The sequence below is a fragment of the Nycticebus coucang genome, chromosome 19 (assembly GCF_027406575.1).
Source record: "Nycticebus coucang isolate mNycCou1 chromosome 19, mNycCou1.pri, whole genome shotgun sequence".
NCBI classification, from domain to species: domain Eukaryota; kingdom Metazoa; phylum Chordata; class Mammalia; order Primates; family Lorisidae; genus Nycticebus; species Nycticebus coucang.
The window spans coordinates 3,724,297-3,751,831 of record NC_069798.1 but is presented as its reverse complement, the minus strand read 5'-3'; the positions used below and the strand labels follow the sequence as shown (position 1 = coordinate 3,751,831).

Sequence of the window (27,535 nt, the reverse complement as noted above, 5' to 3'; positions counted from 1 at the left end):
CACTTTTATGTGCTGAACTGATAGTCATTGTTTAGCCTAAAAAATCAATTTAGTTATTAAATGTTAAAGTTTCTGAAAAAAGTTGGAATTTCAAAATAGTTACTTATCATTCTAGATTTTCAAAGTGTGTGTATATATATATATATATATATAGTCTGTGTGTATCCCCCATATACACACAGACTATATATATATATATATATATTTTTTTTTTTTTTTTTTGAGGCAGGGTTTCCCTCTTTCACGCAGGCTGGAGGACAGTAGCATCATCATAGCTTATTGCAGGCTCAGACCTCCTGAGCTGGGCTCAAGTGATCTTTCTGCCTCAGCCTCTCAGGTAGGTGGGAATACAGGTGTGTGCCACCACGCCCAGCTGAGTTTTCTATTTTTTTATGGAGATGGGTCTCAATATGTTGCTCAAGATGGTTGTGCACTCATGTATTCAAGCCATCCTCCTGCCTCAGCCTCCCAAAGTGCTGGGATTGTAGGTGTGAACCACTGAGTCCAGCCAAGGCTTTTCTTAATTACAGTAAACTTGAAAATTAACTTTTTCTTTTTCTGTATCAGTGCAAATCATATTTCACTTTGGATTCTTGTTAGAGTTATCTTGATTTGTTAGTATGCTGGTAGTATTTTAAAATGTTTTCTCTTATGAATATTATTTTCCTGTGTTGTTTTTTTCTCTTCATCCTACTTCTCTGCTCTTAAAAATTAAGAAAACAAACCTATTTTTGTCATGTTTTGAATATTTGCTAAAATGTGTAAGTGGAGATTAAAATTTATTTTCAGTGGCTGTTTTACCTTTCAAATTATTATTTTTTATTTTTTTATTTTTTTTTGAGACAGAGTCTCACTATGTTGCCCATGGTAGAGTGCTGTGGTGTCACAGCTCACAGCAACCTCAAACTCTTGGGCTTAAACGATTCTCTTGCATTAGCCTCCGAAGTAGCTGGGACTATAGGTGCCACCACAATGCCCGGCTATTTTTTGTTGCTGTTGTCATTGCTGTCACTGGCCTGGGCCGTGTTTGAACCCGCCAGCCTCAGTGTATATGGCTGGCATCATAACCACTGTGCCACGGGCAGCAAGCTTGCCCTTTGAATTATTTTGTTAAAACAAAGATTAAGAGGCCGGATGCAGTGACTCATGCCTGTAATCCTAGCACTCTGGGAGGATGAGGTGGGAGGATGACTTGAACTCAGGAGTTTAAGAACAGTCTGATCAAGAGTGAGACCCAGTCTCTACTAAAAATAGAAAAATTAGCTGGTGGGCAGTGCCTGTGGCTCGGCGGGTAGGGCGCCGGTCCCATATGCCAGAGGTGGCGGGTTCAAACCCAGCCCCGGCCAAATTAAAAAAAAAAAAAAAGAAAAATTAGCTGGTTGCAGTGGTTGGTGCCTATAGTCCCAGCTACTCAGGATGCTGAGGCAGGAGGATCACTTGAACCTATGAGTTTGAGGAAGCTGTGAGCTGTGATGACGCCAAGGCATTCCCATCCAGGGCACAAAATGAGACTCTCAGAACAAACAAACAAAGATGAAGCTTTTATTGGAATACTTGGAAATCTTCAAACATATATAAAATAGGGAGAATAGTAAAATAACTCCCCATTTACCCATCAGTTTCAACAGCGATCACCATATATGGTCAATTTTGTCTGTACCTACCCCCAGCTCACTCCAGCTGGATTATTTTAAGTAGAATTAACACCAGTAAGTTTTTGTTACCAGGTTTATGTAAGAAATGAGTGCTATTTGATGTATTTTGGTAGTTCAGATATATACATGAATTTGTATGCTGATTTATAATATTTAGCCAAAAGGATAAATTCTATTTTTAGCACTGATTCACTTAAGTTTATGTTATTTCCTGAGCAAAAGTTTACCCATAAGTTAGAATTTATAAAGAACATGATAATGAGGTTGGGCTGATGCATCTGTTCCAGGTTTAAAGATTTGTATGAAGTCATCTATAAAGAGTATTAAAATGTCAAAACAGATTTGTTATGACCTAATTTATAATTATGTCCATTTTGGGAATAAGTTCTAATTGAGGGTGTTTTGTTTATATTTTTAAATATCCATTTGACATAAGGTTGTAAAGTAGTGTCAGCATAGGTGTAACATAACACTTTATTACTGATACTTACATAGTCTGCATTTGCTTAAGTAGATTTGTTCTTACATCCTTTTTTCCCTAGATCAAGATATTACAGATACTTTGAGTTTGCTTAATTTAATGTTTATAAACCTTAGTATGCTTTTTTAATTGTTCAAACATTAATTAAACTGGATCTTAAGGAGTCATGGTATCCAAACAAGTGAAATGTTTGCCATTAGAAAAATATTTACTACTTAAAATTTCAGAAAATACATAGAAGTACAAAAAGGAGAGTAAATCACTTATTGTTATGTTATAGGAACACGGGCTGCTGTTAGTGTTTTGCTATGATCCTTTCTAAGATTTCATTCTATGTTAGGTGATTTTTAGGAATTGAATGGTATATAGAACTTCTGTGTTTTGCATTTTTCACTAGCATTGTTTTATTTGTTTATTTTTTAATTTCTTTTTTTACTTTATTTATTTATTTATTTATTTGCATCATTTATTTATTTATTTACTCGGCCAGGGCCGAGTTTGAACCTGCCACCTCTGGTATATGGGACCGGCGCCCTACTCCTTGAGCCACAGGCACCGCACTATTTTTTTGTTTGTTTGTTTTAAAAAAGTATTCTTGTTAGTTTTGAATGGTTTAGCTTCTAAAAGTAGCTTCTTGCTCCTTCTCAAATCTCTGTCTGCTATGGCCACCTGCCTCCACTCCAGCCTCCACCATGTCCGTCAGGCTGACCCAGAACTCTTACAACGTGTTATCCACCTCTGGCTCCTGAGCCTTCAGCAGCTGCTTGTACACCAGCATCAGCTCCTCAAGCTTCTCCTGGGTGGGCAGAAGTAGCAGCTTCTAGAGTGGCGTGGGCACCAGCATGGGTCTAGGTGGTATACCAGGGCTGGTGGTGTGGGGGACATCACAGCCATCATGATGAATGAGAGCCTGCTGAGCTCCCTCAAGCTGGACATGGACTCCAAAATCCAGCCCATGTGCACCCAGAAAAGAAGGAGACAGAGTTCCTCAACAAGTGAGCCACCTGCAGCAGCAGAGGATAGCTCGGAGCAACATGGACAGCATGTTTGACAGCTACATCAACAGCCTTCGCTGACAGCTGGGCACACAGAGCCAGGAGAAGCTGCAGCTGCAGGCAGAACTTGGTGACACACACGGGCTGGTGGAGGACTTCAAGAATAAATACGAGGAGATCAGTAAGTGCAGAGATGGAAAGTGAATTTGTCCTCATCAAGAAAGCTGTAGATGAAGCACATGCGAACAAAGTGGGGGTGAAGTCCCACGTGGAGGGCTGACCGATGAGGTCAGCTGGATGGAGAGGAGATCTGGGAGCTGCAGTCCCAGGTCTCAGATACACCTGTGGTCCTGTCCATGGGTGGCACTTTCTCCCTGGACCTGGATAGCATCATTGTTATGGTCTGTGCTCAGTACAAGGAGATTGCCAGCCACAGCTGCAGCCAGACTGAAGCTAAGAGCATGTGCTGGACCAACTATGAGGAGCTACAGTTATTGCCTGGGAAGCACGGGATGACTTGTGTGCAAAGATGGAGCTCTCTGTCATGCACTGAAACATCAGCCAGCTCCAGGCTGAGACTGAAGGTCTCAAAGGCAGAGGCCTTCCCTGGAGGCCACCATCACAGATGCTGAGCAGCGTGGGGAGATGGCCGTTAAGAATGCTAATGCATTTTCCACTAAAGTTGATTAAATAGTGTATAAAATCCCTGTTTTCTGGCATTCAAAAATTTGAAATTCTCTGCTGTATACGAATTAGTAAAATACATTTAAATCATTAGACTCTTCCTTCAGACTTTTCATCTTGCCAGATTCTCATTTCATGACAGCTTTTTAAACAGCTTGCCAAATTCTAAGTATTCATGTTGGTCAGTAAGGGATCGTTCAAATGTGTAAATTTCAGTTTTCCATTTAATATACAATATCAGTTTTTCCACCATATAATTATTGAACAACGTGCTTACCGAACTTTAAGAACATCTAGCCTAGTACTTCACACAGAGAAAATGTATCTTATTCCATATTACCCTGGTTCTAACAGGGGAGAGCAGTGGTAGTAGAAAAAGCCTGTCAGAAAACCTGGTGTCAAAGCTGCGTTGTGTGAATTTCTAAACCATTCATTCTCAACCTCTCTCCTGCACAGTAAGGAACAACCACACTCTCAGTGTGACTCGCAGACTGTGGAAGCAGATGATGTCGCTGGCTGAAGCAACAAATGAATTAACTATTTCATTCCACCTCATTGTGCAACTCTTAGCCAATGTTATACCTATTTCACCTTTACAAACAGTGGTCAAGCTTGGGCCATAGCATTTCTTTTTCTTTTTTTTTTTTTTGAGACAGAGTTTCAAGCTGTCGCCTCACAGCAACCTCAAACTCTTGGGCTTAAGCAATTCTCTTGCCTCCGCCTCCCAAGTAGCTGGGACTACAGGCGCCCGCCACAGCACCCGGCCATTTTTTGGTTGTGGTTGTCATTGTTATTTGGCACTCCTGGGCTGGATTTGAACCTGCCAGCTCCTGTGTATGTAGCTGGCACCCTAGCCACGGACCTACAGGTGCCAAGCTGGCAATAGCGTTTCTAATTGAATCAGGTACTGAGAGTGAAAGATAATAATGATTAAACAACCTAAAGGATTATCTAAGTTTAATCATGGGGCTTATTCTAAGAAAGAGTAATAACTATATTGAAATGCTAAATTAACGAGAAATATTTAAAAAATAGGAATATCTACTAATCAAAAATGGAGTCCTCAAAAACCAGCTGCTTACTAATCGAATGATTTATAAATTTTGTAATTTGATTTGGAAAGTAAGGATAGCAGTTACCTTGATAGGGTCTTTATGAGATTCAAGATAATGCACATAAAATACTCAGCACAGTGCCTGTTAGTGTCAAGAAAAACCCACTTAAGAACTTGGGGTTTTTTGAGACTGTCTCAAAAAAAAAAAAAAAAGATACTAAATGTTCATAAGACAAAGAAATGATAAATGTTTGAGGAGATTGATACGTTAATTACCCTGATTTGATCACTATGTATTAACTGCATTAAAACGTCACTACATCCCCCATAAGTTTGTACAATTTGTATGTCAACTCAATTCTTTTAAGAATTGTGTCAATAATAAATTACTACAAATGCAAATATGAGAACATTTGCTTAAAAACTAATAATTTTAGATACAGTTATTTGGAATTGGAAGTTTAAATGTCTGTCATATTTCTAGGAGCTCTGCCAGTGCCGGCCAGGTGAGGGCAATTGTTCCTGCTGTAAGGAGTGCATGCTGTGTCTGGGGGCCCTTTGGGACGAGTGCTGTGACTGTGTTGGTAAGTGAAATGCTGTGTCGTTTCTTAGCATTTCTTATCATAGAACCCCTTGACTTTTAAGAGACTTGAAAGAATATAAATGTATTTCATGTATGTGAACAAGTATGTGTATAACATATAGTAAACATACAGAAAACATACAGTAGACATATTTTTACATTTGCTTGTATGGAATAGTATTTACATATGCACAAGGTCCGACAGTTATGTTCACGAGCTCATCCTAGAAATAGTGCTGCATACCTCATTGCTGAATGTCAAAGTACTCACCTTGGGAAGCTACTCTGATGCCAGCACCTGGTCCACCATTCAAAGCAATTTTGGTACTCCTTTTCTGGAATGGCCATCTGAGCTGTCGTCCTGTAAGGTCTGACAACTGAATTTGTGAACTCAATCTAGGAAAAGTGCTTTGAAAGGTGGACGAGGTGTCAGGGTTGGTACATAGCTTCCCAAGGGGAGTACTTGGGGGGTGATCATAGTGACATTCAGCAATTAGGTACGTAGCACTTTTTCTAGGATGAGTTTGTGAACTTAATTGACTTCCTATGTATTTTTATTTGTATAGAAAAAGGGCTAGGAGGGAATTTAAAGTGCTTATCCTGGGAAGTAGGAATGAGGGCCATGTAAGAATTTTTAAGTTTTAATTTTGAATTTTTTTATTCAGTTGAATTTTTTATAAGAAGCCTTTTTTTTAGAGCATGTTTTATAAGAAGCATTTGAGAAAGAGTCTCTAAGATGTATTGTTAAAAAAAAAAAACCCAGGTGCAAACATGTGTCTCTAGTATGCTATCATTGTGTTTTAGAAAGAAATCTTAACATGCATAATATGAAACATCCATCATGCCGTCTCTGACCAGTTAATTTGTTTTTATCTTTTAAAACCCCAGTTCAAATATTCCTTTTTCTCAGAAACCTTCTTCATATGACTGGGATAAAATGGTTTATGCTTCCTGACATGCTCCTATAAATTGTTTTGTATGTCTCTTTCAGTGATGTATAAACTCCTTAAGAACAGGGATATTGTCATATTGGTCTTTTTTATATTAATTTTTATTTTTTTCACAGTGAGATACACATACATTTTTAGAAATCACTTGATGCTAAAACAGTCTCATCTCACTTCTTTCTGATCTTTTGAACCTGTGCCCAGAGACCACAACTTTGAATTTGTCGGTGTGGTGTTGCTTTTATGATTCTAAATAATATCCTTATAATAATCTCTTGATTCTTTGATTTTAGAAACTATCAGCTATTTAGAAACTATTGGCTTCCCTTTATGGTAGATGAAGATTTAGTTCTCGTCTTTCCAATATGGTTTTATCATTCCCCTAATTGTATTTACTTTAATAATTGGTTTTTTAGTATCATATACTACCTTGCACAATAATGTAAGCACTAATTTATCAAATGAATTATCCTGTTATCTATTTTTTGTATTTTGGATGTATTTCCTGATAGATTTCCTAATCTTTTAGCTTTTCCTTTTTAAATTTGACTTCCTTTTTTAATTTCCAAGAGTTTTTTTATCTGATTGTTCTTTTAGGGGGAACACATTGACTTATTTATAAACAAGACATTTTTCTGTCTTTCTGAGACTTTTGTTGCTGTTCAAGTTTTCCCTGTACTCTTCACTGTTTCTGTTTTCTCAAAAGTCTGGTAATCCTTGGCTGTCTGTTCCCATGTACAGTTTAGGTACTGCAGAGCTTATTGGGAGTCCTGTGCTTGTGGACAGGGCACAGATTTGTCTCACTAAAGGATGGCTGGAGGATGAGCTGTGTTTTTCATTGACGATATCTCTGGTTTGTGTCTAGAGATCTTTCCCTTTGTGGGTGTACAGCTTTTTCTGAAAAGAGTCTCCCAGTTTCTTGCTGGGGGTGGGAATGGGGGCCATGCCTGGCTGTACATGGTCAGGAAACCTGAGGCTGATTCACAATATTCTCATTTAGTTTCTTTGGTTTCTTTCCATTATCACTTCCACACTGCACTTTTTAGTGTTCCCAACCGAAGGTTTAATTTCTGTAAAGAATAACTCTCTCATCTCCTACAGATGTGGAAGAAGAGAACCAAGGGCCTGAAGGTGTAGCTGCACGCACAGTAGGCTTGCTGCTCCACGGTGATGCCTCCTCCAACTCCTGAGTCTCCCCAGGATTGGCCTGTGAGGAGACTCTGCTTAGTAACCTCTAGCTCTTAGGTTCCTAAGATTGAGTTATTGTTTCTGATTCTACCCTGTTTCCCCGAAAATAAGACCTACGTACAGGAAAGATAAGACGTCCCCTGAAAATAAGACCTAGCGCATCTTTGGGAGCACACCTTAAAATAAGACACTGTCTTATTTTCAGGGAAACAGGGTAGTTTTTTCTTATTGTTCTGAGATAATGGGGGCAGAAGCGTCGTTTCCTCTGCCCTCTTGGATTCATCTTGGTATCTCTGGTAGCTAGTATCAGATCATGTCTGACTGAGAAGGGACTCAGATGTTTTATGATCGTCAAATAAATGAATTCTCATTGCATTATTCTCCCAAAATGGACAGTGTATTTTAATCCCCTGACAGCTAAGTTTTTTTCTATTATGTCAGCTGAAATAAAAGAAGCTTTGAATTATTTTAGAGCATTAACTTAATTTAGTTTACTATGCACAATGAAAGTAAAGAATAGCCATATGAATCTCTAATAGAGACATACATTTAATTTAAACATGGATGCCAAAATACATGAATTCATTTTTAGTATTGCCTAAAATATTGTGTGTGTATGTATGTTTGTGTGGCAGTGTTTGTGTGTTGGGTGTGTGTGTATTATAGTACAAGTGTGTGCATTTCTGTGTGTAACAGTGCTGTTCAGCTGCTTTTTTCAAGAAAAGAGTGCTGCATTTTTTCTACTGAGAAGAATTATACATGTTTATATTTCTACAGTTTTAGAAGCAGCTGGTATGCTTCTAAGCTAGTTCTCATTAAAAAAAAAAGTTTACCTTAAAGGTTGAATAGCCAGTTTTAAACTTCTAGCAAGTTCATAATGTAACTCTGTCATTTTAAGTTTAGTTAATCTTTCTACTTTCTAGGATAAAATTTAGATATTTTAGCTCCGTTTATACAGCATTCTTCCTCTTTGTAGGTGGCTGTCTTCCAAATTAGGCTCTTTTGTGAACCTGCGCCTGCTCCTCCCTCCCAAGTTGAAACACTCCCCATACTTTTCTTAGGTGGGGCACAGATCTCTGGGAAGGCCCAAATTAGAATGCAGCCTTCTATTCTGTGCACTTTATTGGATACTTTACCCAGCAAACTTTCTCTTTTGGCTCCCTTGTATAAGAGTCTTAGCTTCTCTTTTCTTTTTTCTGATTTTCTCTTAAGAATAACCACCATAGTTCATTTTCATTCCTGCTATTCAAGATACTCCTCAAATCCTGTGGTTTTTGGATCTCAAATCTCTACCTGTGGGCTCTTTTGTTGTTGTTTACCGTTTTTACTTTTCCAAATGTATACAAAAATATAACAATGAACTGCAACGTGTTATACCTACTACCTGCTTCAACAGAGTCATTAGATTTCCAAATTTGTTTCATCCTTCTGACTGAATGTCTGTTCTTCCCCTCTTCCACCTTTTTGTTTTGTTGGGGTATTATATAATAAATAATTTCATTACACCCTCAAAGGATTTATGGATCTCTAAAAAGAGTAATTTTTCTTACATAACAGTGTTATTACCATACCTAGTGTAGTTAACAATACTTCTTTAATATCTTTTAATACCCTCTCAGTTCATATTCAGATTTTACTGATTGACCAAATGTTTCTTGTAGTTGTTTTACTCAAATCAAGATCCAGCAAAACCTGCTTCTTGCATTTTGATTGTTAGATTTGTTAAATTTCTTTTATTCTAAAACAGTTTCTTCTCCCCTTTTCTACCATATTTTAATATTTCATTTATTTTTTGAAGAAACTAGACAGTTATGATGGAAAATAAACTGCCTTGTGGATTTGGCTGATGCTTCCTGTAGTTATTTGTTACTGTATCTTATTCCCTATAGGCTGGAAGTTACATCTAAAGACTTGATTAGATTCAGGCTCAACCTCTGGGAACAGGGTGGACATTAGAAAGTGTACACAGCGGAAAGGCAACAAGTGTCTCCTTGTCCTGCTTTTAGAAATGCTGAAATTAGGGCGGCGCCTGTGGCTCAGTGAGTAGGGCGCCGGCCCCATATGCCGAGGGTGGCGGGTTCAAACCCAGCCCCAGCCAAACTGCAACAAAAAAATAGCCGGGCATTGTGGCGGGCGCCTGTAGTCCCAGCTGCTCGGGAGGCTGAGGCAAGAGAATCACGTAAGCCCCAGAGTTAGAGGTTGCTGTGAGCCGTGTGACGCCACGGCACTCTACCCGAGGGCTGTACAGTGAGACTCTGTCTCTACAAAAAAAAAAAAAAGAAATGCTGAAATTGATCCATGGGTTCAAATGGCAAAAGTCCAGCCCCTTGGTCATAAAGGTCCTCATCAGCCTTTTACCTGGTGGTTTTGTCCTTCCTGGATGACCATTGCCTGAATCAGTTATTTCATTATATGTTAAAAAGTGTCATTATTTTCATCATGTGCAATTATTCAGTAATGAAAGTAACGGAAGTCATTACATTCACTTGTGCAATTATTAACAGGAATTCTTCTGTATGGAGCTTCCTCTCATCTAGGGCCCTTTGTTTATCCCAAAACAAAACATAAGTAAACTAAATCAAAATGCAAGGTAAATACTTAGTTCTTTCCCTTTTTGGAGTACTGTCTTTATGTCCTAGCAAATTACATTAGGATTCAGTATATTTTGTTTTGCTTTTTGGTAGGCGTTTCTTTCTTTTCATTTTCTAAAGTATCACTGTGAAATCATGGGTTTAAAAAAATACTTAGTATTTTAATTATTTGGTGTCATTATTGTTTTTGCTCAAATAGTTCCATCTTTGGTTAAAAGGAATCTCTTCAAATTTAAGAAAGGCTCCTGAGTCCTCTTAATGTGATTTCTGTCATCTTTGTTAGTTTCTGACAAGCTGTCCTGGCTTATCCTGTAGATTTGCTGCTTTACATCTGAAATTAGCCCTTTCTCCAGAGAACTTTAGTTCCCTTCATGAAAAAATAGTAGATTACGGGCGGTGCCTGTGGCTCAAGGAGTAGGGCGCCGGTCCCATATGCCAGAGGTGCTGGGTTCAAACCCAGCCCTGGCCAAAAACCACACACAAAAAATATATATATAGTAGATTACAGTCTAGAAATTGGGGGTACTTAACTGCTACTACTGGATTGCTTTTCTTTTAGCCCTTTTTAGTGGACAGAGATAAATGTTAATATCTATGGGGCAAAATCTTTTGAGTTTGTCCTAATATTGCCTAATTATTAATTTTATTTATTATTAGGGTCTCTGTCACCGGAGCTAGAGTACAATGAGGTCATCATAGTTCATTGCAACCTCAAACTCCTGGTGTTCCTCAAGCTCAAGTATTCCCTCCTGCCTCAACCTCCTGACTAGTTGTAACTGCAGGCACACACCCTCTAAATAAAAAGACTCAGCTATTGTTTTTATTTTTGTAGAGATGGGAGTCATACTCTGTTGCTCAGGCTAGTCTTGAACTCCTGGCCTCAAGAAATCTTCCTGCATTGGCCTCTCAAAGTGTTAGGGTTGTAGGCGTATGCCACGACCTGGCCTAATATTTGTGCTTTGATTATAGAAAACATTTACATTATTATTATACAAAGAAAAATGTACACAACGATGATAAAACAGATGGTTTACTTGTATCTTTGACACTTCCACTCTACACTTTCTCTCAACTATTATTGTTTAAACTAGGACACTTTTGAGAGTCAACCCAGAACAGTGGGCTAGACCTGAATTGAGCTAAACCGTCTGAGGAAAAGAGTAAAAACTTCTTTAGAGTGAATTTTCTTGAGGGACATTCATTAGTCTTTTTTGCTTTGAACCCACCAAAATCTGTTAGTTATGATAAAATATGAGTCATAGTGTTAATATTCAGGAATAATTCCAATAACCTTTTTACCTCAAAATAAGCAATATTAGGTAATTTTTCTTTTAATTAAAATGATTTTTTTCTAAGTAGCCAAAACGGAATAATAATCACTTAACTCTGAGGTGTTTCTCTCAGAAATTAAATAACAATACCTTTACTCCAGATTAAACTTAAAAAAAAAAAGTTATTTTTTGTGATATCCACTAGGCCCTTAAACTGATGTAATTTTCCTGACTTGTAGAACTAATAATTGACCCTACATTTTTAAAGTAAATTGTTTATTATTCAAAAGTCTTCTATAGTGTCACAAAAGCAAGTTTGTGGATTATGTTATGAATATTTAGAAGTTATTTTGCTCTTGGTTTTACTATTTTTATTTCATCTCAAATATGAATCTTAGCCAAAGCAAGGGGCCTGCTTTGGTTTAAAGGATTTTTAAAATCAGTCATATACATAGTTCACCTTCCTTATCCTAAAAAGAACTTTGAGGTTGCTTGTAGTATGCTTTCTAAATATCTTCTGCCTTTTTTAAAAGATGTTTTAAAAAAAGATCCTCCCTCAGTAGCAGTGAGCTCACCTATAAATAAGTAAAGGTAAGTGTGAAGATGTAGGGTCATTTATCAGTTCTGTAAGTCAGGAAAATTAGATCAATATAAGGGCCCAGTGCATATCACAAAAGAGAAAAATGGAAACTTATTTTCTTTATTATTGATTGATATTGAACAAATAACAGATGTTTGTTCAAAGTAATAGCACCAATATATTTGCCTACATATGCTTATGTGTGTGTATATGTTGTATATTTATAACTGTGCCCCCTTATCTATGGGGGATACATTCCAAGACCTACAATGGATGCCTAAAACTGCAGAGAGCATTAAATCCAGATAGAGAGAGACATAACTATGGAAAGTTTAATTTTTAAATTAAGCACAATTCACTTCTGTAATCCCAGCACTTTGGGAGGCTTTGTCAGGTGGATCCCTTGAGGTCAGAAGTTCAAGACCAGCCTGAGTAAGAGCAAGACCCCCATCTCTACTAAACATAGAAAAAAAAAAAATGGGCCTTGCAACAGTAAGCACACATAGCCCCAGCTACTCAGGAGGCTGAGTCAGGAAGATTGCTTGAACCTAGGATTTTGAGGTTGCTATGAGCTGAGCTGACGCCGTGGTACTCTAGCCTAAAGCAACAGAGACTCCGTCTCAAGAAAAAAAAAAATAATAATATATTATACACACACACACATATATATAAAATAAATTAAGCACAGTAGAAGATTAACAATAATAACCAGTAAAATAGAACAGTCATAACAACATACAATAGTAGAGGTTGCGTGACTGTGGTTGGTCTCTTCCTCTCTCCCATCCTCATCCATTACTTAGCTCCGTCCTTCAAAATATTGTTCTGTTTTCAGATTGCACTTGATCATGGATGATTGAAACTCAAACTGTGGAAAGCACAGCCACTTATATTTGCCTAAGTTAAATGAGTGACAATCTCATGTGGGACAAGAAGGAAGAATTAGGATTACTTTGTTATTATAAGGCATTCATGCTACCCATGAAGTGATATGGTTTTATTTGAAAACGGGCTTGAATAAGTTATAAATGTGCATTGCAAAATCTAGAGCAACCACTAAAAAATGTAAAAAGAAAAGTATAACTGATATGCTAAAAAAGGGGAGAAAATGGAATCAAATAAAATACTCAATTAAAACCAAAAAGGTAAAGGAAGAGCAGAAGACAAAATAGGAACAAAGGACAATGGTAGCAAATAGAAAATAGTAGTAAATATAGGTATTAATCTAGCTACACCAGTAGTAACTGCGAATGTCAGTGATCTAAATGTACCAATTAAAAGCCAAACACTGTTAGTGGATCAAAAAACAATACTGAACCATGTATTGTCTACCAGAAACTCGTTTTAAACATACATATAAAGACACATACAGATTTCAAGTAAGTGGATGGACCAGGCTTGGTGGCTCAGACTGTAATCTTAGTACTCTGGAAGGCCAAGGCTAGGATCCTCAAGGACTGCCTAAGGCCAGGAGTTTGAGACTAGCTTGAGCAGTATCACAATACCCCCATCTCTACAAAAAAATAGAAAAATTACCTGGGTATGGTGGCACACATCTATAGTCCTGGCTACTCAGGAGATTGGGACAGGAGATGGCTTGAGCCCAGGAGATTGAGGTTGTGGTGAGCTTTTGTGACATCACTGCATTCTAGCCTGGGCAACAGAGCAAGACTCTCTAAGTTAAAAAAAAAGCAAGAAAATGGATGGAGGAAGATATATTATGCCAACAAAAGTAAGTGGGAACACCTATATTAATTTTAGAGAAGGCAAGGAAAGTTAACAGGGATAAGGAAGGTAATTACATATGTATAAAGGCCAGGCGTAGTGGCTCACACCTGTAATCCTAGTACTCTGGGAGGCTGAGATGGGTGGATTGCTTGAGCTCATGAGTTCAAGACCAGCCTGAGCAAAAGTGAGACCCCATCTCTACTAAAAATAGAAAAACTGGGGCAACAGGATGGCTTGAGCCCAAGAGTTGAGGTTGCCGTGAGCTAGGATGTCACAGCACCCTACCCAGGGTGACAGCTTGAGACTGTCTCAAAAAATAAAAATAAAAAATAAATACTGTCTCTAAAAATAAAAAATAAGTAATGTATAAAAGAGTCATTTCTCCAAAAAAACATAACATTTACAACAACAAATGCTGGTGAGGATAGGGAGCACAGAAGCTCTGTATTATCTTTCTATTGTTATTTAATTTTTTTGGTAAACTGTAAAAAGTCCATTAAAATAGGGTGCAGGGGGAAAACTTATAATAGATGATGCAGTCCTATACAAAAGAAATATATCTATCCGTGCATCCAGATGTCAGAACAAAGAGACTTGTTTTGGGGGGGAAAAGCCTTCTTAGGATTTTTATTGAAAGTACACTGAACCTGTTTATTTGTGGAGAATTGATATAACTTACTATCTTCTTATCCATAAGCATAGTGTCACTTTCTTTTTAATATCTTTATCTCCTTAATTCCTTTCAATAAAGATTTATCATTGTCAAAAAAAAAATTTAAAATGTTTACTGGTGCATGAAACAAAGAACAGTAGTTTTTGTTGGTACTGTAAAATTTTAGAAACTCAGATGATACTATATTGTAGAATGAATTAACCACAGACTTTTAAAACCTTGGTGCTTCTTTAAAGATATTTTATTGTGAAGGAAAAATGATTTTAACTTCTTAACATCATTCCATATATATCATGTGGCTCACTCTAGAATTATGTCTACTGAAACAATTTTTAATTCTTTAAAATTTTACTGTAGCAGTATCTAAAGTGGACTTCATCAAGAAATAGTTTATGAAAATAATAATCGCTAATGGCTTGGTGCCTGTTGCACAGTGGTTACGCACCAGCCACATACCCAAGGCTGGTGGGTTCAAATCTGGCCCCAGGCCAGCTGGACAACAATGACAACTGCAACAACAACAACAAAAATAGCCAGGCATTGTGGCGGATGCCTGTAGTCCCAGCTACTTGGGAGGCTGAGGCAAGAGATCTTAAGTCCAAGAGATTGAGGTTGCTGTGAGCTGTGATGTAACAGCACTCTACAGAGGGCAACATAGACTCTGTCTCAAAAAAAAAAAAATAATAGCTAATGCTTATATAGCATCTTTTTTTTTTTGGAGACAGTCTCACTTTGTTGTCCTCTGTAGAGGGCTGTGACATCATAACTCACAGCAACCTCAAACTCTTGGGCTTAAGCAATCCTCTTGCCTGAGCCTCCCAAGTAGCTGGGACTACAGGTGCCCATCACAACGCCTAGCTATTATATAGCATCTTTTATGTGCCAAGCACTTTCCTGTATTATTTCATTCAGTTTTTACAACAAACCTAATGAATGTAGGGTGTTATTTTCCCTCTTCTCTTTTACACATGAGGAAACTGAGGTCACAGAGTTTAAATAACCTCCCTCAGGGGAGACATCTAGTTTAGAGAGCCATGATTCAGGGCATGTAGTCCAGCTTTAGGGGTTCATGCTGTGTGGAACCATTATGTTACACGGCTTCCTGTATGTTATTCATCTTCTTAGGAAGATGAAGGTGAAGGTTATTGTCATTCTAAAATCGTATCATAACACAATAGCCGTTGTAAGTATAACTTTTTTTTAAATTAATTTATTTATTTTTGTAGAGACAGAGTTTCACTTTATTGCCCTTGGTAGAGTGCCGTGGCGTCATACAGCTCACAGCAACCTCCAACTCCTGGGCTTAGGTGATTCTCCTGCCTCAGCCTCCCGAGTAGCTGGGACTGCAGGTGCCTGCCACAACGCCTGGCTCTTTTTTTGTTGCAGTTTGGCCGGGGCTGGGTTTGAACCCGCCACCCTCGGTATATGGGGCCGGCACCCTGCTCACTGAGCCACAGGCGCCGCCCGTAACTATAACTCTTAAACCAGTGATGATGTTGGCTTTAATAAAGTTATTTACAATGAAAAAAAAAAAAAAAGTTATTTACAATGACTGATTTTTCATGATCTTTCTCAACATATTTGGGGTTGGGGACAAAACTATAGTCTATGAACTCGACATACATAATTCTTCATAGTCATAGTTTATTTGGTAGTAATTTTTTCAAGTAAAAACTGTTCCGAGAAAAAAGTGGCTAGTTCAGCTTACAACTCAAGTGCTTTTCCTCAAGACAAGCATTGTATGTAGCAAATATTTTCTGCATACTTGCCTGTTCATCACACAGAATATAACATGGCCAAAAAGTTCTTGTGCAATTTAAAATAAGACAATTATTTTTAAAAGTATTAAAACTTTGTATGTTCAGCTGAGTGTAGTGGCTTATGCCTATAATTCTAGCACTCTTGAAGGCCAACGCTGGTGGATTGCTTGAGCTCACAAGTTCACATTGACCAGCCTCAGCAAGAGCTAGACCTGGTCTCTAACACTAGCCGGGTGTTGTGGCAGGCACCTGTAGCCTTAGCTACTCAGGAGGCTGAGGCAAAGAAGATCATATGAGCCCAAGAATTTGAGGTCACTGTGAGCAATGATGCCACCTCACTCTACTGAGGGCAACAGACTGATACTCTATCTCAAAAAAAAAAAGCTGTATGTTCAAGGGTCCCCATTTAATAAAAATAATCTTTCTACTTTAGTAAGCATTTTCTTAAGTGAATTGGCCATTTCATTTTTCTTAGGTGATAAAGAATATGTTACCACTGCTTTGACTCATGCTAATGCCCCATGAGTTTTTTTTTGTTTTGTTTTTGAGACAGAGTCTTACTATGTTACCCTCAGTAGTGCTGTGGCATCACAGCTCACCGCAAGCTCAAACTTTTGGACTTAAGCAATTCTCTTGCCTCAGCCTCCCAAGTAGCTGGGACTACAGGCACCTGCCACAAAGCCCAGCTATTTCTTGTTGTTGTTGTTGCAGTTGTCATTGTTGTTTAACTGGCCCAGGTGGATGTATGTGGCTGGCGCCGTAACCACTGTGCTATGGGTGCCAAGCCTGCACTATGAGTTTTACATGTCGTTGCTTTTGCCCCATCTGTGGTACAAATGTTAAAACTGTAAAAATAAGTAAGTAAATAAAAAGTTCTTAATATTAATATGAAAATGATTTTGACCTTACAAACTGCCCTTAGAGGATTTTGGGGACTTCAAGGAGTTCATAGACCACACTTTGGGAACTACTGTTCAAATAGATTCTGTCTTGATTATTGAATTAATATATTGAATTAATATATTGGGTATTGAATTAATATATTGAATTAATATATTCAGGGTATTGAATTAATATATTCAGTATTTTAAAGAAAACTACTCATGAACTAATAATTTTATTTATCTAAGTAGGCTATTTAAGTTCAAGTATTATGTTAAATTTTAGGGAAATACAGAAAAGAAAGACAATACCAAATACTGTTAATACATGTGTATTTCTCTTCAAAATATAATTTAAGAACTAAAATTACTACTTGCATATAATAAATCCAAACAGAGTAAGAAGGTACATATAATGAAATGTCTCCCTTCTTTACACCTCCAGCCCTTCTCCCTAAAGTTGTGTTTATCATACGTACTTCTAGTAAAGTGGTACTTATTTTCAAACTTTTTGTTGAAATGTATATCCAGAAGGTATACATGAGTGTCTGTGACGCTGCCGTCGGCGTGCGGGTCCCTTCCGATCTCACCACGGCGTCTGTGACGCTGCCGTCGGCGTGCGGGTCCCTTCCGATCTCACCACGGCGTCTGTGACGCTGCCGTCGGCGTGCGGGTCCCTTCCGCTCTCACCACGGCGTCTGTGACGCTGCCGTCGGCGTGCGGGTCCCTTCCGCTCTCACCACGGCGTCTGTGACGCTGCCGTCGGCGTGCGGGTCCCTTCCGCTCTCACCACGGCGTCTGTGACGCTGCCGTCGGCGTGCGGGTCCCTTCCGCTCTCACCACGGCGTCTGTGACGCTGCCGTCGGCGTGCGGGTCCCTTCCGCTCTCACCACGGCGTCTGTGACGCTGCCGTCGGCGTGCGGGTCCCTTCCGATCTCACCACGGCGTCTGTGACGCTGCCGTCGGCGTGCGGGTCCCTTCCGCTCTCACCACGGCGTCTGTGACGCTGCCGTCGGCGTGCGGGTCCCTTCCGCTCTCACCACAGCGTCTGTGACGCTGCCGTCGGCGTGCGGGTCCCTTCCGCTCTCACCACAGCGTCTGTGACGCTGCCGTCGGCGTGCGGGTCCCTTCCGATTTCACCACAGTGTTTGCTATCAGAGGTCCTCAAACTACGGCCCACGGGCCACATGAGGCAGTGTGATTGTATTTGTTCCTGTTTTGTTTTTTTTTACTTTAAAATAAGATATGTGCAGTGTGCATAGGAATTTGTTCATAGTTTTTTTTTGAAACTATAGTCTGGCCCTCCAACGGTCTGAGGGACAGTGAACTGGCCCCCTGTGTAAAAAGTCTGAGGACCCCAGGGCGGCGCCTGTAGCTCAAGGAGTAGGGCGCCGGTCCCATATGCCGGAGGTGCCAGGTTCAAACCCAGCCCCGGCCAAAAACCACAAAAAAAAAAAAAAAGTCTGAGGACCCCCTCTGTTCCTTTCTGGTCCAGGAGCCTGTTCAGGAATATGGGATGTGTTTAGTTGTCATTTCTCTTCAGACTCGTTCAATGTGAAATAATTGCTTAGTCTTTCCCTTGACACTTGTGGAAACTACATTGTGTGGGATTTCCTCCAACCCGAATCCACCCAATATTGACTTAGGAACAGACTTAAGTCACACATTCTTGGTAACATCCTCAGTGAAATGACACTACATGCCTTAAATCAGGTGACAAAGAACATCAGCCCGTCCCATCGCGTGTTAACCTTAATTTCCTGATCATATTGGTGTCTACCAGATTTTTCCACATTAAAGTCATCATTAACCCCTTTGTAATTGATTAGTATTTTGTGGAGAGTTTTCCAATAATGTATCATACATTCTTCATCAAACCTCCACCTTCCATTGATGACCCCCATCTGAATCAAACCCCTCCATGACGGGGCTAAATGGTGATTTTCTGTTCCTTATTCCTTCTTCATTTATCAGTTGGTAAGGAATATCATTCCCTCCCTCCCGCCTTCCTTCTAAAAGGACTCATTGGTTCCTATTTCATTCACTCATTTATTCCTATTTTATTCGTGTATTGGTCATAGTAATCCATTATTATCATTCTTTTAATGACCAAATTGTCAGTTTAGCCGGTGGGAGCCCCTTCAGTTGCCTCCTTTGTTTTCAACATGCCCCGTCATTCACTGAGCACCGCCTTACTCCCTGGCACAAGGAGAGTGTCCCTGGCTCCTTTCATACTGCCTGACCCAGCCCTGGACTCAGCCTTTTCTCCAGGGAGCTCAGGTTCCTGGCAGCATGGAGTATAGGCATTTAGAAAACAAGATCTGGGAACTCAGTGTGCTTAAAGCTACTGGGGCGGCTATCATTACTTACAGACCCTCTCAGCAGAAAAAACAAGCTGAAGTCACTAATGTTGGAGCTTTGATTGCAGGGTAGTAACTATAATAACAAAATCTCATCAGGGAGAAAAATAAATTTACACTCTTTCCCTTCTCCACCCCCCCCCCCAGGTATGTGTAATCCTCGAAATTACAGTGACACACCTCCAACTTCAAAGAGCACAGTGGAGGAGCTGCATGAGCCCATCCCTTCTCTCTTCCGGGCTCTCACGGAAGGAGACACTCAGTTGAATTGGAACATCGTTTCCTTCCCTGTTGCAGAAGAACTATCACATCATGAGAATCTGGTTTCATTTTTAGAAACTGTGAACCAGCCACACCACCAAAATGTGTCGGTTCCCAGTAATAATGTTCATGCGCCTTATTCCAGTGACAAAGGTAATGGCCAACAGTTGACTTCTTCTCTTCTGTCCCCTCATGTGGTCTGTCCATGTGGTCTCTGAAACCTATGTTAAGACTGTATTTTACAACAGTTTTTTGGTTTTAAATTTATAGAGTCTTATATAAATTCAGTAACTCCAGTCCCTGAGTAGATAAAGGTAGAATGTTACCTTATTATTAAAAGTTCTTCGTACTCCTGATAGAGTCTATACTGTATTAAAAAATAGATAACTGTTCCTAATTCTGGTATTTACTGCTTTAAGTTTTAATTATTCTTTTCATAAGATAGCAACAGTGCAGCCTCCTTAATACAGAGTTGCTCACTGTCAGGTAACTAACATTCAGAGAGCCCCATGAAGTTGGATTTTTACCAAAGCCCTGGTACCAAAATGATGCCATGGTCCTCAGCTAAATTTATTAGCAAATTTGTATTACAGATATCTCATTTCCAGGTAGAAGTTAATCCCTAGCTGGGTCTCCGCAAATGAGTGGTGTTAGGAGAAGTAAATGAGAGAATGACTTACACAAATTTGAAAAGCATGTTAAAGAACATTGATTAGTGAAGATAGGACATATCTTAATTTTGGAATGTAAAGGATGTGTAACTTTTATAAACTCTTATATTTTTCAATAAAAGACATTACAAAATTTTACTGTAGAAGAATAAAGCAATTATGAAAATTATAGTTACTTCTAAAAATATGATGAATTATATGTAAGGAGTATAATTTGTACTCTCTTTATGTGAATATTTGTTGTGCCCTCCACAAAGATCTCATATAAAATACTATGAACTTTGGACATTAATAGTAAAATAAAAGAAACAGCTTTTGTTAAAGACACTCAGTAAAAATTCTTTTTTTTTTTTTTTTTTTTTTTTTTTGAGACAGGCTCTCACTCTGTTACCCAGGGTAGAGTGCAGTGGTGTCATCATAGCTCTCTGCAGCCTCAAACTCCTGGGCTTAAGTGATCTCGCTGCCTCAGCCTCCTGAATACGTGGGACTACAGACATATGCCTCCATACCTGACTAAGTTTTCCATTTTTTATAGAGACAGGGATCTTAGCATCTTTCTCAGGCTGGACTCACGCTCTTGGCCTCAAGTGATCTTAAGCCTCAGCCTCCCAAAGTGGGAGGATTATAGGCTTGAGTCACGGTACCTGGCCTAGAATAAGAATTCTTATTTCCTTTTAGGTTAAAGTACATTATAAAACAAATGGTAGGGGTGGTGCCTGTGGCTCAGTGAGTAGGGCGCCAGCCCCATATACTGAGGGTGGCGGGTTCAAACCCAGCCCCGGCCGAACTGCAACAAAAAAATAGCCGGGCATTGTGGTGGGCGCCTGTAATCCCAGCTGCTTGGGAGGCTGAGGCAAGAGAATCGCAGAAGCCCAAGAGCTGGAGGTTGCTGTGAGTCCTGTGACGTCATGGCATTCTACCGAGGGCAGTAAAGTGAGACTCTGTCTCCACACACAAAAAAAAAAATGGTAGATTTTGGAAACCATAAGAAATATATATGAAATGTGATAATAAAAAGATGTTTTGCTACAATTTTCCCCATTATTAAAAAAATGTAAATAATACACATAATAGATTTTAAATAACTCAAATTTTGCTCAAAGATTATTTTAAATAAGGTAATTTAATTATTTCACGAAATGATTAACAGGAAGCTAATTCCTGGAAGCAGCAACTATCTTCGAGACAGAGCTGAAGTTTTCCTCGGGGACACCTTCCCTAGGCACCTCATCCCCAGACAGAGCTGAAGTTTTCCTCGGGGACACCTTCCCTGGGCACCTCTTCCCCTGACACAGCTGAAGTTTTCCTCAGGGACACCTTCCCTGGGCACCTCTTCCCCAGACACAGCAGGCCACTTCCTGCTCCTCCTTCCACATGTGCAGTTGTGTTTGTTGTCTGTTTTTAACTTATTGGTCTACCATTTTCTACTTAGTTCCTTGGATTCTCCAAATACTATATGAATTTCCAATGGCTATACCGTAGCAGGTGTTCAATAAATATTTGTTTATTTAACAAATAAACAAGTGACTTTTTAATGTACTGATCACTTGGCAGGTGGCATGCTTCCATGTCCTGCTTCCCACCAGGCCCCCAGCCGGCCTGGGTCAGTGCTGTGCTGGGGTCCTGAGTGTCCGCTCTAACGCTGGTGGTTCCTCGTCTCCTGATACCTGTCATCCCCTACAGTCTGCAGTTGGGCTTGCCTCCATTCTGCCCCTGTGCACACTACCCCATCTCCTTAGGACTGTTTGCAGTGTTACCTGGTAGCTTTAATTCTTCTTTTTTTTTTTTTTTTTTGTAGAGACAGAGTCTTACTTTATGGCCCTCGGTAGAGTGCCGTGGCCTCACACAGCTCATAGCAACCTCCAACTCCTGGGCTTAAGCAATTCTCTTGCCTCAGCCTCCCGAGCAGCTGGGACTACAGGCGCCCGCCACAACGCCCGGCTATTTTTGGTCGCAGTTTGGCCGGGGCCGGGTTTGAACCCGCCACCCTCGGTATATGGGGCTGGCGCCTTACCGACTGAGCCACAGCTTTAATTCTTCTTAATGCAAGTCCAGTTTTTTACATTAAACTTTCCCTTACTATTCAGAGCACCCCCTGATAATTTATCACTTCTGTAAATGGCTTTGTAAAATAATTTAGCCTTTGATCATGTGCTCTTTATTAATGGTTTTTATTGTCCTTTATTTCATGCACCTGTCTTCCTAGCTGGTCATATGAGGTTACTGTGCCAAGAAAGTTCGATTGTTTCAATTTGAAACAATCAAAATAATCAAAAGTGGTTGTCACAGCAACCTCAAACTCTTGGGCTCATGCAATCCTCTTGCCTCACCCTCCTGAGTAGCTGGGACTATAGGCACCTGCCACAGTGCCCAGCTAGTTTTTCTATTTGTAGGAGAGATGGGGTCTCACTGTTGCTCAGGCTAGTCTCAAACTCTTGAACTCAAGCAATCCACTGGCTTTGGCCTCCCAGAGTGCTTGCATTACAGGCATGAGGCACCACACTTAGCCATAGGAAATGTTTTTAAGCCCAGTGTTTCAACTTTTAGATCAAAGTCTGAAATCTGCAAAAAGAGGCCAAGGAAGCCCGTTGCCGCCTTTAGATTGAATGGGAAAATCTGGCTTCTTTCTTAGATAATGAGAAAATGAATTTTTTTTTTTCTTTTACATCATCTATCAGGGGTCCTCAAACTGCGGCCCGCGAGCCACATGAGGCAGTGTGATTGTATTTGTTCCCGTTTTGTTTTTTTAACTTCAAAATAAGATATGTGCAGTGTACATAGGAATTTGTTCATAGTTTTTTTTTTAACTATAGTCTGGCCCTCCAACGGTCTGAGAGACAGTGAACTGGCCCCCTGTTTAAAAAGTTGGAGGACGCCTGATCTATGTGAAGACTGTCAATAAGAGAACTCAGTTGACTGTTAATAATAATCACTTGGGTAGCCAGGCACAGTGGCATCTACCTGTAGTTTTGCACCCAGGAGCTGGAGGCTGCAGTGGACTAAGACACTGCATAGCCACTCCAGCCTGGACAACATAGCAAGATCCCCGTCTCTAAAAAAATAATAAAAATAATATCAACTGGGTAGTACAGCATTTCCTGTTGTCCTTTCTTGCTCTGAAATCTGAAACTTTTATTTTTCAGAACACATGTGCACTGTGGTTTATTTTGATGACTGCATGTCCATCCATCAGTGTAAAATATCCTGTGAGTCTATGGGAGCATCCAAATACCGCTGGTTTCATAATGCCTGCTGTGAGTGCATTGGTCCAGAGTGTATTGACTATGGTAGTAAAACTGTCAAATGTATGAACTGCATGTTCTGAAGAAGGAAAAGAAATGCAACCAAAGCAATTTAGTCAAAATGAAGGTATGGAAAGTTTTTCAGTGAGTCTGTTGATTGCATCAGAATGCAGCAAATTAAGAAGATGGAAAGAATTTGGAATGAGTTGCTTTTAAAGTGATGACATATCCAGTAATGTTTAACACATTAACATTATGTGATTATAACTTCTCTTATTGATTTCACTGCTCACTACCAATATGCCCTTTCCTTTGAATACACATACAGCTTTGGTCATATGAGAAGCAGGTGCACAGAGCATTCCTTGAAAGGTCTGAGGTTTTTAACATAAAGCCTAATGCTGTTTTCTTTTAGCATTCCAAAAGCTTTTTGTTTTGAAAATATTAGGAGAAGCATGTTAATGTGGATTACGATTTCTTCACATGCTACTCCTCGGACACTGAGTTTTTATGGTTGCACACCATTCTTCACTGTGCCTTGTATTTATTTTATAAATAGAGTAGATATTCAAATATATCACTATAAGGACGCAGATAATCACCAAGGAAAGCTTGATTTCAAACCTTTTAATGTTGGTTTTAGAAAATAATGCTTACTATGTTTCAGAATTGAGAAGTCTTACGAGTGGTATCCATCCTGTAATACACATGTTGACAAAGCTTTAGGGAAAATTCCTCATCCTCTTGCATTCCTCTCCCCAGAGTGCTGACATTGGCAGTGATGATGAATCTTTACCCCTTTGGAACTGCATTAAATACACCACTAGGGCAAATAGCAAGTTAATGCATTTCTGTGACCAACTTAAAGAGCACTCAGGTGGAGAAAAACTGACAAATGAGAGACACTCAGAGCAGCAGGGAGATAGCTTATCCCCTCGTGGCTGAGCGGTGAGGTTGTGCTGGAAGTGAGACAGCAGCGTCTCCAGTGGACGAGGGCCCTCAAGGACGTGAGGAAGAGAATTTACAGGTATGAACAGGGAAGGGTGAAATTGCTCAGACTTATAACAGGAAACAGACTTAACACTATCTACGTTCATTACCTTTGTTACTTTGCAATCTTTTACTTGTTAAGTTTATGTCTGATCTAATGTTCTTATTAAACAAGTATAATCATATTGTGGGGGTTAAGATTATAAAATGTAAAAATTTCTGTTCAAGATGATGCTTGTTCCAGATACTCTACAAAATAGTCAGCTTTTTATATGTTTCATTAAAGATATGCTTAAATACATAGTAATACCAATTTTCAAGCGTGAATTTAAAACAAATATTTATATTACAGAGACTCTTAACTTTATAGAATTACTAATTTCTCCAGTGCATATCTGAATTACAAGTAACTTTCTAGGAATACCGCTTTATACATTTACATATTTTAGTATATAAAAATAGTGCTCTTGGATACATTTTGTATTGTTCATTATCTGAACAGTGGTTAGTTAAAAGATCATTTGTAATGTTATGATTAACTACTATAAAATGTAAAGCCTTGATACCTTTTCTGTTCTTGCAGATAACTCTAATGAATATTCAAGGTACTTTAGCCTTTAAAAAAGTTGAGATGTAGCTCATAGATGTATTTTTTTTTTGGTAGGAAAATGTTGGAGTATCATTTTCTTACTTTTTACTTAGAATGCCTCTGTTTAAAAGTGCCTTAGAAACGTTTTCATTCCCCTTCTTCATTAATACCCATAAAGCTGAGAGTTTTCTTGAACTTTATAGAAAGCAAACTTTAAAGGAATCTATTTATACCCAGTTGCTTGATTTCAGCTGTGCTTTTCAGAGTCATTTCCTACCTACGAGTGGAGGTATACTTTTGTTTTCATTGCCAACATGCTTAATGTTTTCTTGAAGATGACAACAAACATTTTTAAACTGCATTTATCATCTTTTTTTAGGACTGATTTTTCTTACCTCTATTTCTAACATTAGAAATTATCCCTGAATATTGTAATGGTCTTTTATATTCAAATTTTGCTTAATTTTGATGTTTGGAGGGGTTGAAGGAAAGAGTTTACCTAAAAAATTTTATTTCTAGTTTTATAATGTATTTCAGGTTTTGAATACAATATTTTCCCAAATTGAAAGTATTATGTTTGAAAAGCCAATAGCCTTGCTAAAATTTTGACACTATTACCATCCTAAGCATATTTCTTTCTTTCTTTTTTTTTTTTGGAGACAGAGTCTCAAGCTGTCGCCCTAGGCAGAGTACCGTAGCGTCACAGCTCACAGCAACCTCAAACTCTTGGGCGAAGCGATTCTCTTCCTCAGCCTCCCTAGTAGCTGGGACTAGAAGCACCCACCACAACACCCAACTATTTTTTTGTTGTTGTTGCAGTTGTCATTGTTGTTTTTTTAGCTGGCCTGGGCTGGGTTCGAACCCGCCACCCTTGGTGTATGTGTCTGGTACCCTGCCGACTGAGCTGTGGGCGCCGCCAGCATATTTGTTTCTATATTGAAGCTTTGGTAAAATTTGTTTTGTTAATCAAAAATTAAGTACCTTTTTTATTACCAGATTCCAAAAAAAAAAAAAAATCTAGATTCTAACTTGATAAGTATGATAAAAGCCATTATAAAAAGTCCTCTCCTATACTAAGACATGTGCTTGCTAGCAGGTTTTTCTGTTGCTATTTTTCTCCCATAACATTTAATTACTACAAAAACTATACTTACAGTAATGGTGCCAAATCAAATGGTAAAATCGAGTTTTTGTTTAGATAGGGTGGTATGAAAGAGAGGTCTTCATTTAGAAACATGATCCCTAAATTTCAGAAAACAAAATTAAGATGTTACAATATCTGAACAATTATTTATGAATCAGAGTACATCAAATGGAAAAAAGAAACTAAAACTTTTCTGAAAAATCAGATAAAAACAAGCCACGTTAAAAATTTTTTTTTTTTTTTGTATGGGGCGGCACCTGTGGCTCAAGGAGTAGGGCGCCGGTCCCATATGCCGGAGGTGGTGGGTTCAAACCCAGCCCCGGCCGAAAAAAAAAAAAAAAAAAAATTTTTTTGTATGAAACCTGTTTGAGGATTTTTAAAATCTATTTTGCAGTCCCAAGAGTCTATGTTTATTGTATTTTACATGATCTATAACATATAAAATTGTGTATTTTTTCTTTAATCATCCCTGTAAACAAAAAATATTTTAATAAAAAATTGAAATGAGTATGAGTCATGTTTTTTGTTAACTTCAGAATGGATCACCAAAGTAAGTTTGACATCTGTCTAGTAAAGTTAGTGTTGGGTCTTTCCTCTCTGGATGTGCCTACAGATTCTATTGGAACAGGAATCTCTGAACAGTTTGCTGTCTGTGTGTTCATATACTCTGTTCAAAGGGGAGAGCCTTTGAATGAACACTGAACCAGTCTTGCTCTGGAGGCCTGAGGATGCCAGCCAGCTTTACAAGAACCATCTAACGGTTGGAAGGAGTTAAGGGGAGATCAGGGTAAGAGAATAACCTTCCCGGCTCTGCCAGCACCGTTCTCACAGGGTAATGTCACTGCTAGAATGTAGTCCTATCATGGGAAAATCCACATCATTTCACAGAAGTCAAATTTTGACAGCCTGAGAATGGCAGATGTAGAAAAGGGAAGAATTAGAGGACAGCTGAGTGACTGAAGGGGAGATGGGGCTGAGGAATTGGAGAGGTACAAGGAGTTTCAAGAGAACATTTGACTAGGAAAGTTGTTTCTTTGCTGAAGGTGTCAGAATGGCAGCTGGTCATGTAAAGAGTCAGAAGACGGTCAAACTGGAAGTGCAGAGCTGGAGTGGGGTCACCTCCACACCTGAGCAGACAGGAGCCCCCACAGATGGCAGGGCTGGGGCCTGTGGTGTCTGCGGCTCCACCAGCGGCTCTGAACCTGGC

General features: G+C 39.2%; 1 protein-coding gene across 3 annotated transcripts in view; it reads left to right on the top strand.

Annotated features, from left to right (window-relative positions):
* Positions 1-26,836, top strand: part of TWSG1 (twisted gastrulation BMP signaling modulator 1) — a 38,412-nt gene extending 11,576 nt beyond the window's left edge. Inside the window, exons 3-6 of one of the 3 annotated variants that reach the window (XR_008375953.1) lie at positions 5,354-5,453; positions 19,579-19,845; positions 23,507-24,632; positions 25,848-26,836. Coding sequence is in view for 2 of the 3 variants with exons in the window: in XM_053571362.1 (XP_053427337.1) it covers positions 5,354-5,453; positions 19,579-19,845; positions 23,507-23,688 (549 nt within the window). In the remaining variant the exon portion in view is untranslated. Of the gene's footprint in view, positions 1-5,353; positions 5,454-19,578; positions 19,846-23,506 lie in introns of all 3 variants that reach the window. The other 2 variants (XM_053571362.1, XM_053571361.1) reach the window with 2 other exon arrangements.
* The last annotated feature ends 699 nt before the right edge of the window (positions 26,837-27,535 follow it).